Source organism: Lepidochelys olivacea (assembly GCF_965140295.1).
Source record: "Lepidochelys olivacea isolate rLepOli2 genome assembly, chromosome: 1".
Lineage (NCBI taxonomy): Eukaryota > Metazoa > Chordata > Testudines > Cheloniidae > Lepidochelys > Lepidochelys olivacea.
The window spans coordinates 163,455,854-163,474,418 of record NC_140411.1 but is presented as its reverse complement, the minus strand read 5'-3'; the positions used below and the strand labels follow the sequence as shown (position 1 = coordinate 163,474,418).

Here is an 18,565-nt window from a genome sequence, read left to right as displayed (position 1 = left end):
CTAGAGAGCTGTGTCCAGTTCTAGAATACAGAGCCCACACTCCAAGAAGGATGTGGAAATACTGGAGAGAGTTCAAAGGAGGTCCACAAAAATGATCCAGGGGCTGGAAAACAAGCCTTTTGATAGGAGGCTCAAGGAGCTCAGTCTATTCAGTTTTTGACAGAGAAGGTTGAGAGATGACTTGATCAATGTGCCTGGTTGTTTACACATGCAACAGATATCTGACACTGAGGGGCTTTTCAATCTTTCAGACAAAGGCATAACAAGATCCAGTGGCTGTAAGTTTAATTTAGACTAATTCAACCTTGAACTAAGATGGAATTTCTAGCTGTGAGAGTAATTAAACATTGGAACAGCTTAACAGGGGAGGTGGTAGACTCACAGTCTTTTGGGGTCTTTAAAACAAGTTTAGCTATCTTCCTAAAAAATATGTCTTAATCCAGTTTCTGATAACAATTCCATGGCCTGTGTACACCGGACAATCGTAGTGGCCCCTTTTGGCCTTAGAGTCTTTAAATCTATGAATCTATTGCTTTTATTCCATGTGTGACACTGCTCCCCTCATCCTGTATGCCTTTCCATCGTTTATATGCAGTGTTGTTGTAGCCATGTCGGTTCTAGGATATTAGAGAGACAAGGTGGGTGAGGTAATATTTTTTATTGGACCAACTTCTGTGGGTGAGAGAAACAAGCTTTCAAGCTGCACAAAGCTCTTCTTCTGGGAAAGGTACTAAAAATGTCACGGCTAAATACAAGAGCGAACAGATAGTTTAGCCTTAGCTGTATACACCTATTTTAAGGCTCCTGTACACTGCCAGAATGGCATAAAGGGCCTTAGTGTAAATGAGAATCAAGTCCTTGATATTTTGAATCTAAAGTAAAACCAGCCTATAAGTTAAAACAAAACAAGGATTAAAAAATAAAGTGTTAAGTTTAACATATTATCATTTCACACTCGATGCAAACATCTTTGGGGAATTCCATGGTAGAAGTTTGCACATAGCACACAGTTCTTTTTGCATTACCTATGAATAATTGGGAACAGCAGGTACTACAATATTTTCACATTATGTCTAATCAGGGGTTCAGATTAGATTTTTACAAAGCACTGTAAAGCAGTTTATCACACTAGGTTCTACAGGCTTGATTTACGCTTGTGATAGAATGATAAATAATGGAATGGGATGCTCTGGAAAATTTAGACAGCAATAAATGTTGTATCATTTTCAAATCAGATCAGAAACAAATGTGATTTCATTGGGCAGGGTTGAGCACACAATTAAACTGAGCATGCTTTTAATTTTAAACCCAACCATACTGCTGATGCCTTTTGCAAATGTAATGTCTGCTTCCGTTGTTGAAGTAATTCTTTTAAAGTGAGGTGAAAACAAAGGTTTTCTGTGGCACAAGAGGCACCAAATGGAGTATAACGACCAGTCCAATTCAGATTTACTGTATTTTCCCTGCTGAATACAGTTTGTATCTGAAATCAATTTACCTTAAAAATTAAAATGTATACTTTACACAAGGTATAAGAAACATTACCTGTTGCCTCCACCATGCCTTCTAGAATTACAACAATTTCTAGTTCCTCTTTGGGCAACTGGTCTTTGGAAATCTCCCAGAAAGGACTCTGCTGGTTAATTTCATGGCTGATGATCAGTGGTGAAACCAAAAAGAGACGATCATCCCCTGTGTAATAACCTACGTTGATATCTGTCTGGTTGAGTGGTATAAATTCCCCCTCCTTTGTCTGTTTAGATTTGATCAACTTGGCTCGTATTGATGCCTCCACAATGTGTGAATTCCTAAGGTCCCCTACTCGGAACATCAGGCACAGCTTCCCATCCCGCATGGAAATGACTGCGTTGGTAGAAAAGACCAGGGTTTCTGCCCTCTTCTTGGGCTGGGATATTTTCACAAACATGCAACCAACCATGAAAGCATTGACAATAGAACCTAAAACAGACTGAACTAAAAGCAGAATAATTCCCTCGGGACATTTGTCCGTGATGACCCGATAACCATACCCGATGGTGGTTTCTGTTTCTATTGAGAATAAAAAGGCCGAGACAAACCCATTGAGGTTACTGACACATGGGGTCCATGTATTGTCTCCTATATGTTCCATATCACCTCGGATGTAAGCAATTAGCCACCAGATCATTCCAAAGAAGAGCCACGTCACCGTGTAAACCATGACAAAAATCAAAAGGTTGAACCTCCATTTGAGGTCGACTAAGGTAGTGAAGATATCACTCAGATAACGATAAGTCTCTCTCACGTTCCCATGGTGGACGTTGCATTTCCCATCTTTCCTAACATACCTCTGAATTTTTCTCTTGGTACATACTTTGCTTATGTGTTTTGGAAGATCATCTCTAGCTTGTTTGGGCAACTTTGGCTGCTGTATCGTGACAGGGCTCTCCACATCCTGCTCCATTGAGTCTTCTTCAAATACGCTAGCTGCCATTAAAAAAAAGACATTAATATTTATGTGTTTACGGACAATTGAATACGCACACAACTTCCTTCTATATTAGCAGTAGGAAACAAGTATTAATTCACTATCTAATAGAAATAACTTTGAAAGGAAACTTTTTCTTATGTCATGGGCTTCCTATCTATTATTTCAGAGATTTGATCCTGTCTACACCAGTGTTTAAATTCTGCAACAAATATTCAAATAAATGTTTTATCCCCTTTGAAAATGTAATACATCAGTCCTGCTTATAAGCCAAGAATGATCTTCTTGGAGATAGCACTTATATAAATGAAGAAACAGATCTGCTTTGGGGCTTAAGTCACCAATATGAGCAGAGAAAATGAGCAATTTTTAGACTATTTTTTTTACATTGATGCCATTACTAAGGGGAAAAGAATTAAATACATGTAAGTGGTTTTAAAAAACACTTTATTTTCTGCTGTCATTGACCTCAATGGAAGAAAGTTTGGGCCTTAGAATAATATACACCAACAGCAATTCTAACTAATTGCTATACAAAATAGATGTATTTATATTGAGCCTGAGCAGTCTGTTTCCTCCTCTCACTAATGTAAAACACAGTACTTCAGAAGTTGGTGCCATGCTAGTTTACTTGGGTGAGGACCCAAGAATGAGGCTATTAATCGTAGTGCACCTTCCTTTCTATGGATGCGAGCCCCTAGCCACCCTCATATCTGAGTGCCTCCCAAATATTTAAAAAACGGAAACAACAGTAACAATCTCTTTCTCTGTCCCCACTTCCTTCCCACCCTTTTGAGAGAAATAGCTTGATTAGTTTATACAGTTTTTGTTTGTGTGTGAGAATGTGGGGGTGTGAAAAACTTACTGAGGGAAAGCTAAGTCAAATGAACGAGTTTTGCACGTCATTCTGAGCACAGGGAGACCTGTGGTTATTCTTATTTCTTGTAGGAATGCATTTCGAGCTCCTGTGTGAATTACAGCTCCTGCTCTCCCAAACCTCACCCTATTGGCTGATTTTTGTTGTTCCAATAGAATATAGTGGAGGGAGAAGCAGTCTCTCAAGTAGCTAGAAGCAATGCCATAGAAGGCTTTGAATATCAAAACAGAGGCCTTGAACTATGAGATTGGCTCTAGTTCAAAAGGAATTATTTTGGGGCTTGGAAATCTATGAATCTGTGAATTAGGCTCTCTATTCAGATTGCAGAACGCTTAGGTGATTTGTTTTTAGCAACCGGTGTAGCTAAGCAGATGGTTTGCTGAGTTTTGAATCACTTCGAGTTTTTTGGGATGTGTATGGCTTCATTCCTCTGGAGCAGAGTCAGAAGCTCTCTGTAAAATTCTAGGTGCAGGTAAAATACACATGAAAAGAAGATGTCGCAAAAATACAACTGTCTCTCTACCCCATCCAGCTGTCAGCCATGCCCTTGTCTACCCAATTGCCTTTTCTGTGAAATAAAGGCATGAAGGTTGGTAGTAGCATTGAAACCTGCTAGCATTTTTGTGTGTTCATGTTATGGACTCCATCCTGTGTCATTTTCTAATCTTGTTACTATTTCTTTAAAAGAATTTTATTCCAGCTGATTTCAGGGGCAGCATTTACAGCGATGTTCCAACAAGTCAGTTCTGGATGAATTTATCCCAGCTGGTGACAGTGCTGCCTTCTTGGATTACCACTAATGCAGTATAATGAAATAAACACATAAAAAGCGCATTCAAGAAACCTTTTGGGGCTGACTTAAACTAAAGCCAGGAAATTTGGTGTTAAGGCTTTACACTCTATGCTTAACTCACAATTGTGTCTAAGGGAATTTCAGTCCCTGGAATCCATAAAATCAATCCAGTAGCAGCCCCTTGAAATAGCCAGGAGTGGGTTATGAAGCCTCTGGCTTAGAGTTTTAATGTAATGTTAGTTAGACTTGTAATGTCCATGTAATGGTTTATTATATTTAAAATGCTTGAAATATTTTGCTTTCCCATTATAGTTAGACTCTGGCATATGCAAAGAGACACTGTGTAAGCTTTGACAATGCATTTCAGTCTTTGCAGATGGTCTCTGCTGAGTTTTGTTATTCAAGCAAACTTTGTTGCACAACTCCAGTTCCGAGCCTTTCTTGAGCAAAGACTGCAAGTGGCACCAAATAATGTAGTGGAACTAGGAGGAGACAAGCACACTAATTCCACTTGTGGTTTAAGAATAAATTTGAAAGGATGTCTCCAGAGATTGAACTTCCCAGCTACCAGGTACTGCACTCTGTAGCCTACTTTGTAGGTTTATTTTTGCTTTTAAAGCACTTATTAATACTGCTATTACTTTGCATTTATTTGGCATATTTAATTTGAAGCTCACAAAGTGCTTTATGTTAAGTAAGATCCTCCACATTGAGTGATCTGAAGCACAAGAAAGGTTTAGGTCCAGAATTTCCAAGGTGGCCACTGATTTTCTAGTAGAAATGAGCAGTCCTTATGCACCCCAGAGCACAGGGAGTGCAGAGACTTCTAGTGTGAGTGGCCCTCACAGACCTCTCTCTGTTGAGTGGGGGGAAGCCTCTTTCACACCCATAAGGCTACGTAAGAATCATAGAATCATAGAATATCAGGGTTGGAAGGGACCTCAGGAGGTCATCTAGTCCAACCCCCTGCTCAAACGTAGGACCCATACCCAATTAAATCATCCCAGCCAGGGCTTTGTCAAGCCTGACCTTAAAAACTTCTAAGGAAGGAGATTCCACCACCTCCCTAGGCAACGCATTCCAGTGTTTCACCACCCTCCTAGTGAAAAAGTTTTTTCTAATATCCAACCTAAATCTCCCCCACTGCAACTTGAGACCATTACTCCTTGTCCTGTCCTCTTCCACCACTGAGAATAGTCTAGAACCATCCTCTCTGGAACTACCTCTCAGGTAGTTGAAAGCAGCTATCAAATCCCCCCTCATTCTTCTCTTCCACAGACTAAACAATCCCAGTTCCCTCAGCCTCTCCTCATAACTCATGTGTTCCAGACCCCTAATCATTTTTGTTGCCCTTCGCTGGACTCTTTCCAATTTATCCACATCCTTCTTGTAGTGTGGGGCCCAAAACTGGACACAGTACTCCAGATGAGGCCTTACCAATGTCGAATAGAGGGGGACGATCCCGTCCCTCGATCTGCTCGCTATGCCCCTACTTATACATCCCAAAATGCCATTGGCCTTCTTGGCAACAAGGGCACACTGCTGGCTCATATCCAGCTTCTCATCCACTGTCACCCCTAGGTCCTTTTCCGCAGAACTGCTGCCTAGCCATTCGGTCCTGCTCACATTCTGGTTCTTTGCATACAAAAAAACAAACACTTCAAACTCACGTTTATTAACCAAAGACAATCACTAACTTTAATCTAAAACTGTTTCAATAGAACATCTTACAAATAGGTGCTCACAGAGACTTAGATTATGTTGGAGACATCTGCATGGATCTTCAGCCAATTCCCAATGCCAACCTCTCTAGACTGTCAGGCAGTCTCCGAAAAAGTTAAACTCAATACTCCAACCTTTTCACAGCAATTCAAGATACCCAATTAATCCTATTACTCTTTCCACCACCCAAGCAAGTCATAACCAAACGTGTCCTCCTTGTGGCTGTCAGCAACTAGACATGCTCTCAGTCTGGAGTTTAGCTCCAAAGGGAAACACAAGAGCAGCAAGTCCCTAACTAAATGATGCCCGGAATGTGCATCTGTGTGTTGACAGAGATGCCAGGCAAACATCTTTTAAGCACCTGGCAGGATCCCTTGTACATCCCCAGGGCCAGTGAAAAGTCACACATGGGTGGTGCTGTAGCCACAAGACATTTAGTCTAATGATATTTTTACTTGGCATCAAGCCAATTAGCTTATGCTGTTTATCTCATTTCATTCTCTCTGCAGTTATATAATGGTTGTCATAATTCCAGGGACGCAGGAGTGAATGGCTGCTATCTTACTTGAAAGCTATTTTTATTCTTAGTGGTTTTCTTCATGGCAAACATATATAGATAATTAACCCACATGCTGAATAAGTATTTTCTACCTTGGACTGTTTATAGACCAGTCTGCATTAAACATGTGTGAACACGATGGCACAGGTAGCAATACCCTGGCTATTTAGCATATTCTGTTCAATGTAATACTCAGTGGGGCATCCCTTAGATGGTTAAATTTTGTGCCTAGATGCCTGCAGGGTGCTCATGTCACATTCTGTCCAATTACATGAATGTGTAAACATTAATAAGTCCGCTTACTGGTTCAGTCCTATTTAATCATAGCAGTACCTAGCGATGCGCATTTGTTCTTGTCTCTATTACTGTGAACTCAAAAAGGAACCCTCTAATGGCTTCACAAACAAAGCGATCTGTATAGTCCTGGATAACGGGAATATGATACTACTGATGAACTATTGTATGGGAAACCAAAAGTATAGCTCTGTCATTAGCTTCAGGGCTGCAGGTGAACAAAAATTAATAACGATACCTTAAGTGTTGTTGTTAGTGGTGGCAATAGTACTTATTTGTATTGTGGTAACTCGTGGTAACTCCTGGGAGCCCCAGTCATGGACCCAAACTCCATTGTGCTAGGGGCTGCCAAACAGAAGAAAAAGACAATCTTTGCTCCATAGGGCTTATATCTCTCTAAATGAAATACTCATATCAATGTGACTGTAGAGCAGTGTGAATGTATATTACATTGGAGGTGACAATATACAAAATTATTAAGTGGTTTTGCTAAGGTCAGTATGAATTATAACTAAGGCTACGATTTTATCCCGGAGGTTGTGAAATCTGTGACTTCCAGTGATCTTTCGTGACTGTAGCCCACAGCGGCCAGGAGCTGCAGGGTCCCCCATGGTGGCCAGGAGCCACGGGGAGCTCCAAGCTGTGGAGGGCGATGGGGGTAACCCGCAGCTCCTGGCTGCCACAGGTGGCAGGGTCCCACAGAGCTCTGAGCTGTGGGCAGCAGGCGTCCCTCGCAGCTCCAAGCCGCGGGTGGTGGGGGACCCCAGAGCTCCGAGCAGGGACCTTGAAGCTGCTCAGCCACTGTGGGCGGTGTGGGGACCCTGTAGCTGAACTGCCCATTTTGTCATAGATATTTTTAGTAAAGTCATGGATAGGTCACTGGCTTCCGTGAATTTTTCTTTGTTGCCTGTGACCTGTTTGTGACTTTTACTAAAAATATTCATGACAAAATCTTAGCCTTAATTACAACCTTTACCATTTGCAACAGAACTCTGGTATAAATAGAGCCGCATGAATGTTCCCTAGTGAAAGCGGCAAAGAGTCCTATGGCACCTTGCTGCTTTTACAGATCCAGACTAACACGGCTACCCCTCTGATACTTGTTCCCTAGTGAATAACTTATGAGATGAATTAAGCCTCTTTATGGGTCTGTGAATTGTTTGTGTACAATTTACTATCTCGTCCAATTTATTAGTAATTGAAAGTTATTCACCTAGTTTCAAAGAAGATTATTCTCAAGTAGTTCATTGCAGGTATTTAAAATTAATGCAGCATTAGTTAGTTTTGATTATAGTTTGACTTAATTTACGTGGTATTCCTCTCCTTTCCTGGTTGGATGTGTGTAATCTTTAGAATTAAGTTTATGGTGCAGATGCTTACATTATAAACTGCAATCTTGCTTTTTGTTAATATTCTCTAATATTCACTTTAACTTTGCTGTTTTCCTCATTGTTCCTGCCAATAAACTCCTTTACTAGAATATTTGTGGAATTGGAACAAAAAGTGACATGAAAACAATAACTTTTTGATTTGAGTGGATATTTATAAGGATACATTTGGGCAATATGATATTTAAGCCTTCTATCTGAATAATCTCTATAGCCCAGTGGTGCCCAAACTTTTCCTGCTGCGCCCTTGCCTCCCCCCCCCCACAGTTATGGAATCTGTCTGCGCCCCTCCTCCCTTGCTGCACAGTTGACTCAGCAGAGCAGCTTGGGATGAAGGCGGAGCTGGGCTGGAGGCGGAGTATGGGGTGGAGCTGGGCTGGGGGCAGAGCTGGCCTGCCGGCAAAGCAGGGCTGGGTGGTGCTCCCTCCTTGCCCCCCATGGGGGCTGGCCTGGGACCTGCCACGCGTCCCCCAAACATTCCTCTGTGCCCCCCTAAGGGGGTGTGCCCCACAGTTTCTGGACCACTGCTATAGCCAAACTGAGTGAATGAGGTGGACATCAGTTACTTAATATGCCACTCCAGTTTGTTTCCAGTAACATAGTTTATTACATTATTTCTGATGCCTTCTCCCTATGAATTTGTTAAGCAAACATTATATCTGGCTCTCCAGGAATCCAGCTGTTCCCCATTGCTGTGGTGAGATTGTCGGCCCCTCTAGATCAGGAGAGGACTGTTCAGCTGCATAGTGCAAACAGATGCCTGCTCTGTCAGAGCTCCTGCTCTGCTGAGTCTTTGCTGCTCTTTCTCCGCCCATGCTCCAGACCCAGGCTGGACAGCGAGCCACACAAAGCGTTGCCTTTGGTTTTGATGAGGACAGTCACAGGGGCTTTGAAATGCCTTGCCAGGTTTCCCTGGCTTGGTTTAGGCGCTGTCTCAGCTCTGTAAAATCTCAGCTTCGCTGAGCCCTGGGCTCACACTAGCAGATATTTTCAGAATGGGGAGAGATATGCTTGCACGGTGAACTAGACTTTTATTTATACTTGTGATGAGCAAACCTCTAAAGAGTCAGTTAGATAAGGAAACCTGCCCCTCAAATCTGTACCTTCACACACATTATTCTAACATCTTAAATAAGGATTAGTGCCTCAATTCAGCAGGGTAGCTAAGCCCATGAGTAGTCCCATTGAAATCCATGGCACTACTCACATGCTTAAAGATAGTCACGTACATCAATACTGTGCTGAAACAGAGACGAGGGCAGGATGGCTCTTGGTGGACAAGGTTGACTGTTATTGTTCCTCTGAGCAAGATCAATAGGCACACCTATCTCCAACTACCTAGCACTTGCTATTGCTGACAGGGCACATTCTCCCAGGCTTGCGGTGCATCCTCATTCCCTGTACAATAGACACTCCCTAGACAATTGCACATGCATTCCCTGTCACATTTTACCCATTCAGCTGCAAAACTGTATGGAGGGCCAGGTAGGGAAGGCTGTGCCTCCCCAAACAGCCTGGCCCCTGCCCCCTATCTGCCCCCTCCCACTTCCTGCCCCCTGACTGCCCCCCTCAGAATCCCTGACCCATCCAAGCCCCCTGCTCCTTGTCCCCTGACTGCCCCAACCCTATCCACACCCCTGACAGCCCCCCCAGGACCCCACCCCCTATCCAACCCCCCGTTTCCTGTCCCCTGACTTCCCTCCCCCGAATCCCCAACCCATCCAACCGCCCCCTGCTACCCTTCCCCTGACTGCCACTCCGGGACCCCCCGTTCCCCACCCCCTTACCATGCCGGAGCAGGCCATGCCGCCGGGCTGCCCAGCCGGAGCGGCGGGACAGAGCCCTGGCAGTCCAGCACGGCACGCTCAGGCTGGCGGGGGAGGAGGGACAGCAGGGGAGCGGCTGTGATCTAGCCTCCCCAGCCGGAGCTCAGGGGCCAGGCAGGACGGTCCCGTGGGCCGTAGTTCGCCCACCTCTGAGTTACGGGTTACTGATGATGCACGGAAGTGGACTGCAGCTGATAGTTTACAAATGGTGGTCCCTCGTGGAAATCTACAAAAGAGATGCATAATCCAGAGTGTTGGCCAGCGTTCCAGGCTGGCATTAAAATCAGAGGGATAGGTAAGTGCATGGCTGTTCACAGAGATGCAGGAGCAATGCCCCACCATGTACAAGAGAATTAAATCCTTTGGGCATGAAAAGGGGGGGTTCCAGCCATCCCTCTTCCCTCTGAAAGATCAGTAGGTGGCAAGTTTAACACAGAAGGAGGCAAGGATCAGCAGCAGGGAGGGTCTGAACACCATCAGATCAGACTAGCTACACAGTCATTCTAAGTACCACTGTATAGAAAAAGAGAGAGAAGGAAAAGAGGAGAAAACGGTCTCCTCCCACCCAGCTGTTCTGAGAAGTAGTGGGCCAGACTCAGACGCAGAATGAGTGGGTATAGGCTCCTTTGACTTTATGGGACCTGTACCCATGTATCCCAGGTCTGAGTTTGTCTGCAATAAATACAAATTCATTGGTTTGATTTCTCTACACCCTAATGAGAAACAAACCTTGCCACACTGTGGTTGTTTACAAACAGGTAACATACAGTCTGATCTGTGGGTACCTTGGTAGGGGTAAGTCTGGGACAAGTATGTGCTATCTCTGTGCAGAGAGGCCCATATGTATGGGTGCTTGTTAGACCCAGGTACAGTTCTGGGGGCAGTTATATAACTCTTCCTGCTCTGTGACAGAGATTAACTTTCAGAAAAGTTTTCCTATGTTTTCTGTCATCAGTCCAATTCTGTTGTAACTGACCATCATATCCTCCTCAGATCTAGCCGTCTTTTTGAGAAGACAGCCAAGATACAGAGGATGCATTTTTACCCTCGAGAGATTAGTCTCTATATTGCAGCAGCTCCCAGCAATGGTGCAGCCACACCAGTGCTAAGCCACTAGTGTAGATGCAGCTTAGGTTTCTCCCATTAAAAATATCCTCCCTATACCAGAGCTTGCACCTTCTCTTCCCCTTGTGAAGCTGCACCACTGCTGGAAATTGCTGTAATGTTTCACAATGAAAACAATGCCTTAGTAGCAATAGCTTCAAATGTTGGCCAAATGCTTTACCTCTGATACTTTAACGTAAAGTATATGTCTCCCAGCGTAGCTGAAGAGCGGCAGCATTACTCACATGGCCTGTGAGATTTCCTTTGTAGCTATCTGACTCCTGATATTTTTCTCAGAGGACCTTTGTTTACTCTCAGTTTCCACTGGCCTGTTGGTAAGGGTTGGTTAATATTGCATAAGATGTACTAGTAGGAGGTGACTGGGCTCTGCTGACTTGTTGTGGGGTGTAGTTGGAAAAGGAGAGAGTCAGCGTACAAGAAATACCCATGTCTGAACGTCATCAGTTAAAGACTGCTTATGGTTATATGCCTCATTTTGTGGCTCTGTTTACTATTAGCCCAGAAATGATTGTTCCTGAAGTGAGAGACTAACAGTGTAGATGTCTTGATTTTCTCAATAGCTGCTAGTTTTCTGTCAGTGGTCAAATGCCCAAGCAGCATTATGACATATGGCAGGGCCTGGCTGAGTTCTGGATTTTCCACTCATTTTCTCAGTTAGTTTTCAACAGATGGAAGAATGGAATAACTTGACGTAGGAATGCTTTCTGAGATCTCTGCTCTCTGGTGCCAGTCATAAAGAGCTTGTAGATCAATAAGAACTACTTCAGCAATGGAGAATAGTGTATGTTATTGGCCTGATGTCACTGTGAAAAAGGGGTAGAATGATTGCTATTTTCTGATCAATGACGCAAGAGCGAACATCATGTAACAGGAAGAATTTGGTGCAGGTATTGAAAATAGTTGATTTTTTACAATTTGAGGTATTTGGATTGGATGCAAATCACCCCGTATGTGTCTGTTCCCTGATTGGAATCAGAAGTCTGATGTGAATACTGACAACAATGAATTTAAAACTTGGATATTCTGCAACATTTGGCTGTTTTGGTGAAGCTTTCTGCTGTAAAATCATGCACGAGAACATTCATAGGAAGTGAATGCTAAAGGCACATGGATGCAGTTGAAGTGAATTTGTTTAAAATTCAAATGAAAATCAGCGAATAACTTTTTTCAGTATTTGCCCAACTCTAGTTATTACAATTTTCTGTAACAAAGAGCTGCATGTAAGACGCTATTCACTAATCCAGATATTTCAGCTGCTTCTGAAAGGTGTTGAAAGTAATGTTGAACCCCCATTTTACTTAGTATTGCATAGAGCTGTGCCAAAAACTTATTTTTGGTTCACTAGCCGTTCTGAAAAATGAAATTAATTTCATATCGAGCTGAACATTTTTCAAAATTTTCAGCAAATCGAAAAAAAAAAAAGAAAGAAAGAAAACATTTTCTTCACCCAAAATGAAATGTTTCATTTTGAGCTTTTTCTTAATTTTTGTTTTAAATTAAATACAATTGAAGGACATTTTGAAACATCAAGTTGTTTTAAACCAAAAAATCGAAATGTTTAGAAAATGTCAAAATGAAACATTTTGATTTTTTTCAGATTTTTTTTTTTAACCAATGCAATTCGGCAAAATGGACATGCAATCATTGAATGTTTTGGTTGACACAAATCTGAATTTTTGGCTGAGAAAATGTCCAAAATTTTTTACCCAGCTCTAGTATTGCGTGTGCTACTTCCAGTGCCTCTGCTTAGTAGCATTGGTAATGACCACAGAGCGCTGCTATCAGGTTCTGAAAAAGGATTGTACGTAAGAACTTCTACTCTCTCAGATTAAAATAATTATTTGGATGCATGTGCATAGATCAGTGGTAAAAGATATGACCTTTCCCTTTGCTTCTGGAAATGTGCGCTGCTTTGATCAATAAATATAAGGCATAGAAATATGGGAAAAGAATATTCACCTTTGGAAGGAATAGCTTGGCTCAATCAATATGCTATACCAGTCCTTTGAAGCTAATATCTTATACAGTGGAATATACCTGCAGATGAAGGACAAGAATTTCTATTACTTTTCAAGAGACATGGGCTGGAGATACAAAATATAGATCTAGATTTGAGCTCTTCAGTTTGGGGATCATGAATTTGGGAAGACTGTGAACATTTAACTTTCTTCTGAAAAGTACATAGCTGTGATCTATGCAGAATGGAATTTTTTGTTCAGGGGTGTGCTGACTTATGCATATTCCTACAATTCTCATCCTTGGTATTGCCAACTTTTATGATTTAGTGTGAGTTTTGTGGTTTTGCTGTTTTTCCTGAAGCCCCAGCTCCTGGAGTCAGTGAATTACATGGGAATCTCAGATTTCAGTTTTTTAAAGTGAGTTTCCAGAGATTGCAGAGAAAACCTTGAAAATGTGAACCTTATATGCTCAAAAAGAAGACAAATAAAAAGAAGCCCAACGTTGTTTTTTAAAAATCTCTTGATTTCTTTTGGAGGGCTAATGATTTTTGAATGCTTATGTTTGGTAATACTACAACCTCATTGTTCAGAGGGTCTCTCACACTTGTCTCTTCTTCCTCTCCATCGCTGTCACTAATGGTATGGCTATACTGTGGAGACTATACCAGCATAGCAAGGTATACCAGCATAACCCCATAGTATAGATGCAGCCTACACTGACAGGAGGGGTTTTTCTGTCAGTGTAGGAACACCACCTCTGTGAATGAAGTTAGCTGCATCAACAGAAAAATGCTTCCATTGACACAGCTGCTTCTACACTGGTGTCGGCACAGCCATCTCAGTCAGGGTGTGTTATTTTCACACACCTGACCAACGTAGCTATGTCGACTAACTTTCACGGGTAGACCAAGCCTAAGTTTGTTGGGCTTTTTCTTTTGCCTAACTGCTGCAGAATATTTGTGAAATTGCAGAAGGGTCCACTACTCTCTCAGTTTGGGGATGAGAAAAGAAAAAAAGGCGAAACACAGCCAGAGCTTTTGTTTTTAACTGATCCTGTTGCTTTCTTGTCTGATAACTTCTTCCCAATCTGCTACAGATTGCAATGGTTTATGCTCCTAGTCTTCAGGTTTTACAGGTGGCCAGAAACTTCTGCCTTCCACTATCCTCAATGGAGAACAAGGGAGATTTTCATGTTGTGTTCTTGTTCTCTTGAGAATGAAAATCATTAGAATCTGACAGTGACATCTTCCTAGACTGGGAGGAAAAAGAGTTTGTGAATTCTGCTGTTGAATCTCATGATGTTGATTTACCAGTGCAGGTGTATTTACCAATATTATCTAACTATCTTATGTAAATAAGAGTCTTTCCTTTGATTTGCTTCAAAGTTCAGTGGCTTTGCTCAGAAAAATAAAACTAACAAGCCACAGTGAGCTGTGATTTATAGTTTATTATTATTATTCTTATAGTAGTAGAACCAAGGGGCCTCAATCAGGATTAGAGCCTGCTTGTGCTAGGAGCTACAAACCTATGTAAGAGCGTAGGGTCCAACGGATTGTTGCCCTGCACTTTGTGTAGTCACACCAATGGAAAGTGGTTGCAAAATGTTACCGCTCTGATTGAGTAGTGTTTTACATCCATTTTGCATTCATCTTGTGCTAGTGTAAATGACTGTATATGGTGCAGACAAAGACTGACCCAAATAGACAGGACAGATAAAGTGTGAGGAACAGGAATGCAACAGATAAGCAGACTGACCAGAATGGGGGGTGGTTAGTAAATGTCATGCTAGTTACATTTTTTGTGGGGGTGAAGGGGGTCTGGTGCCAGTTCATGTGAAGGCCCCAGGCCTCACTGAACACTGACAAATGCATAGCTGGAAACCAGTCTGTCTCACCTGTATGTTAGTATTGCTAAGATAGATATTAGAGTTGTAAGAATGTGTTTGGTGTTTAGACCTTAGGAGTAGCTTGTAGGATGCTGCATGCATTATTAGTCTCACTTATTGGTACCCCATGTTATAAAACAATAGCAAATGTTTTCATTTCATTGGCACTGTGTAACTCATCAAACAGGAAAGAAGCCTTCTATAATGTAAATGCTGGCTTCCTACGGAAGACATTTGGTCCTGCCCAAAGAGAAGGCCTTTGAAATCAAATGAGCTACTTTGACACCGGGATACCGGGAGGAAGCACAGGCAGGAATGTCTGTGAGGGGAGGGCTCCTGCCTCATACTGGCAATGAGGGGCGATCAACAGGTTATCTCAAGTGCTTATATACAAATGCACAAAGCCTTGGAAACAAGCAGGGAGAACTGGAGGTCCTGGTGATGTCAAGGAACTATGACGTGATCGGAATAACAGAGACTTGGTGGGATAACTCACATGACTGGAGTACTGTCATGGATGGTTATAAACTGTTCAGGAAGGACAGGCAGGGCAGAAAAGGTGGGGGAGTAGCCCTGTATGTAAGGGAGCAATATGACTGCTCAGAGCTCCGGTACGAAACTGCAGAAAAACCTGAGTGTCTCTGGATTAAGTTTAGAAGTGTGTGCAACAAGAGTGATGTAGTGGTGGGAGTCTGCTATAGACCACCGGACCAGGGGGATGAGGTGGATGAGGCTTTCTTCTGGCAGCTCACGGAAGCTACTAGATCGCATGCCCTGATTCTCATGGGTGACTTTAATTTTCCTGATATCTGCTGGGAGAGCAATACAGCGGTGCATAGACAATCCAGGAAGTTTTTGGAAAGCGTAGGGGACAATTTCCTGGCGCAAGTGCTAGAGGAGCCAACTAGGGGGGGCGCTTTTCTTGACCTGCTGCTCACAAACCGGGTAGAATTAGTGGGGGAAGCAAAAGTGGATGGGAATCTGGGAGGCAGTGACCATGAGTTGGTTGAGTTCAGGATCCTGACGCAGGGAAGAAAGGTAAGCAGCAGGATACGGACCCTGGACTTCAGGAAAGCAGACTTCGACTCCCTCAGGGAATGGATGGCCAGGATCCCCTGGGGGACTAACTTGAAGGGGAAAGGAGTCCAGGAGAGCTGGCTGTATTTCAAGGAATCCCTGTTGAGGTTACAGGGACAAACCATCCCGATGAGTCGAAAGAATAGTAAATATGGCAGGCGACCAGCTTGGCTTAATGGTGAAATCCTAGCGGATCTTAAACATAAAAAAGAAGCTTACAAGAAGTGGAAGGTTGGACATATGACCAGGGAAGAGTATAAAAATATTGCTCGGGCATGTAGGAATGTTATCAGGAGGGCCAAATCGCACCTGGAGCTGCAGCTAGCCAGAGATGTCAAGAGTAACAAGAAGGGTTTCTTCAGGTATGTTGGCAACAAGAAGAAAGCCAAGGAATGTATGGGCCCCTTACTGAATGAGGGAGGCAACCTAGTGACAGAGGATGTGGAAAAAGCTAATGTACTCAATGCTTTTTTTGCCTCTGTTTTCACTAACAAGGTCAGCTCCCAGACTGCTGCGCTGGGCATCACAAAATGCGGAAGAGATGGCCAGCCCTCTGTGGAGATAGAGGCGGTTAGGGACTATTTAGAAAAGCTGGACGTGCACAAGTCCATGGGGCCGGACGAGTTGCATCCGAGAGTGCTGAAGGAATTGGCGGCTGTGATTGCAGAGCCACTGGCCATTATCTTTGAAAACTCGTGGCGAACCGGGGAAGTCCCGGATGACTGGAAAAAGGCTAATGTAGTGCCAATCTTTAAAAAAGGGAAGAAGGAAGATCCTGGGAACTACAGGCCAGTCAGCCTCACCTCAATCCCTGGAAAAATCATGGAGCAGGTCCTCAAAGAATCAATCCTGAAGCACTTGCATGAAAGGAAAGTGATCAGGAACAGCCAGCATGGATTCACCAAGGGAAGGTCATGCCTGACTAATCTAATCGCCTTTTACGATGAGATTACTGGTTCTGTGGATGAAGGGAAAGCAGTGGATGTATTGTTTCTTGACTTTAGCAAAGCTTTTGACACGGTCTCCCATAGTATTCTTGTCAGCAAGTTAAGGAAGTACGGGCTGGATGAATGCACTATAAGGTGGGTAGAAAGCTGGCTAGATTGTCGGGCTCAACGGGTAGTGATCAATGGCTCCATGTCTAGTTGGCAGCCGGTATCAAGTGGAGTGCCCCAAGGGTCGGTCCTGGGGCCGGTTTTATTCAATATCTTCATAAATGATCTGGAGGATGGTGTGGATTGCACTCTCAGCAAATTTGCGGATGATACTAAACTGGGAGGAGTGGTAGATACGCTGGAGGGGAGGGATAGGATACAGAAGGACCTAGACCAATTGGAAGATTGGGCCAAAAGGAATCTGATGAGGTTCAATAAGGACAAGTGCAGGGTCCTGCACTTAGGACGGAAGAACCCAATGCACAGCTACAGACTAGGGACCGAATGGCTAGGCAGCAGTTCTGCGGAAAAGGACCTAGGGGTGACAGTGGACGAGAAGCTGGATATGAGTCAGCAGTGTGCCCTTGTTGCCAAGAAGGCCAATGGCATTTTGGGATGTATAAGTAGGGGCATAGCGAGCAGATCGAGGGACGTGATCGTTCCCCTCTATTCGACATTGGTGAGGCCTCATCTGGAGTACTGTGTCCAGTTTTGGGCCCCACACTTCAAGAAGGATGTGGATAAATTGGAGAGAGTCCAGCGAAGGGCAACAAAAATGATTAGGGGACTGGAACACATGAGTTATGAGGAGAGGCTGAGGGAGCTGGGATTGTTTAGTCTGCAGAAGAGAAGAATGAGGGGGGATTTGATAGCTGCTTTCAACTACCTGAAAGGGGGTTCCAAAGAGGATGGCTCTAGACTGTTCTCAATGGTAGCAGATGACAGAACGAGGAGTAATGGTCTCAAGTTGCAGTGGGGGAGGTTTAGATTGGATATTAGGAAAAACTTTTTCACTAAGAGGGTGGTGAAACACTGGAATGCGTTACCTAGGGAGGTGGTAGAATCTCCTTCCTTAGAGGGTTTTAAGGTCAGGCTTGACAAAGCCCTGGCTGGGATGATTTAACTGGGAATTGGTCCTGCTTTGAGCAGGGGGTTGGACTAGATGACCTTCTGGGGTCCCTTCCAACCCTGATATTCTATGATTCTGTGATTCTATGACACATCAAGGGTATATCAACACTGCAATGTAAGCCCAGGGTTAGTGGGACATGAATCAGCTGACCTGTGTTAAGGAACCCTGGGCGTGAGCATCTATGTTATATTTTAACCCTATGTGAAGACTTTTCTAGCCCTTGCTTGAATCTAGGGCTCTGGTGTCCACACTGCAAAGTAACCATATCTCACAGTTCCTAGTGCCCCCTGCCTGAAATATGGCTTCTCTAGCCTTAGGACCATGGTAGGAAAATTTTACTGCCCGCCCTGCACGTTACCAGGAAGAAGCTCACTTTGTAAAAGGCTTGATTGGGTCGCTCTCCTTTGCAAACCCAGGCTCTCTGATAGTTTGCTTGCAATTCAGTGATCAGAAGTTAATGGGTTAATGCTGATCTGAGTTGCTGCCATTTGCAAAAGTGGGGGGATGGCTTCCATTTTCAATGGAGT

At 43.4% G+C, this 18,565-nt stretch overlaps 1 protein-coding gene across 3 annotated transcripts in view; it reads right to left on the bottom strand.

The window, feature by feature from the left end:
• KCNJ6 (potassium inwardly rectifying channel subfamily J member 6) overlaps positions 1–18,565 on the bottom strand; it is a 226,825-nt gene that overhangs the window by 54,795 nt on the left and 153,465 nt on the right. For all 3 annotated transcript variants that reach the window (XM_084640222.1, XM_084640223.1, XM_084640221.1), the window contains one exon: positions 1,546–2,466. In XM_084640222.1, the coding sequence (XP_084496348.1) occupies positions 1,546–2,466 (921 nt within the window). The remainder of the gene's footprint in view (positions 1–1,545; positions 2,467–18,565) is intronic.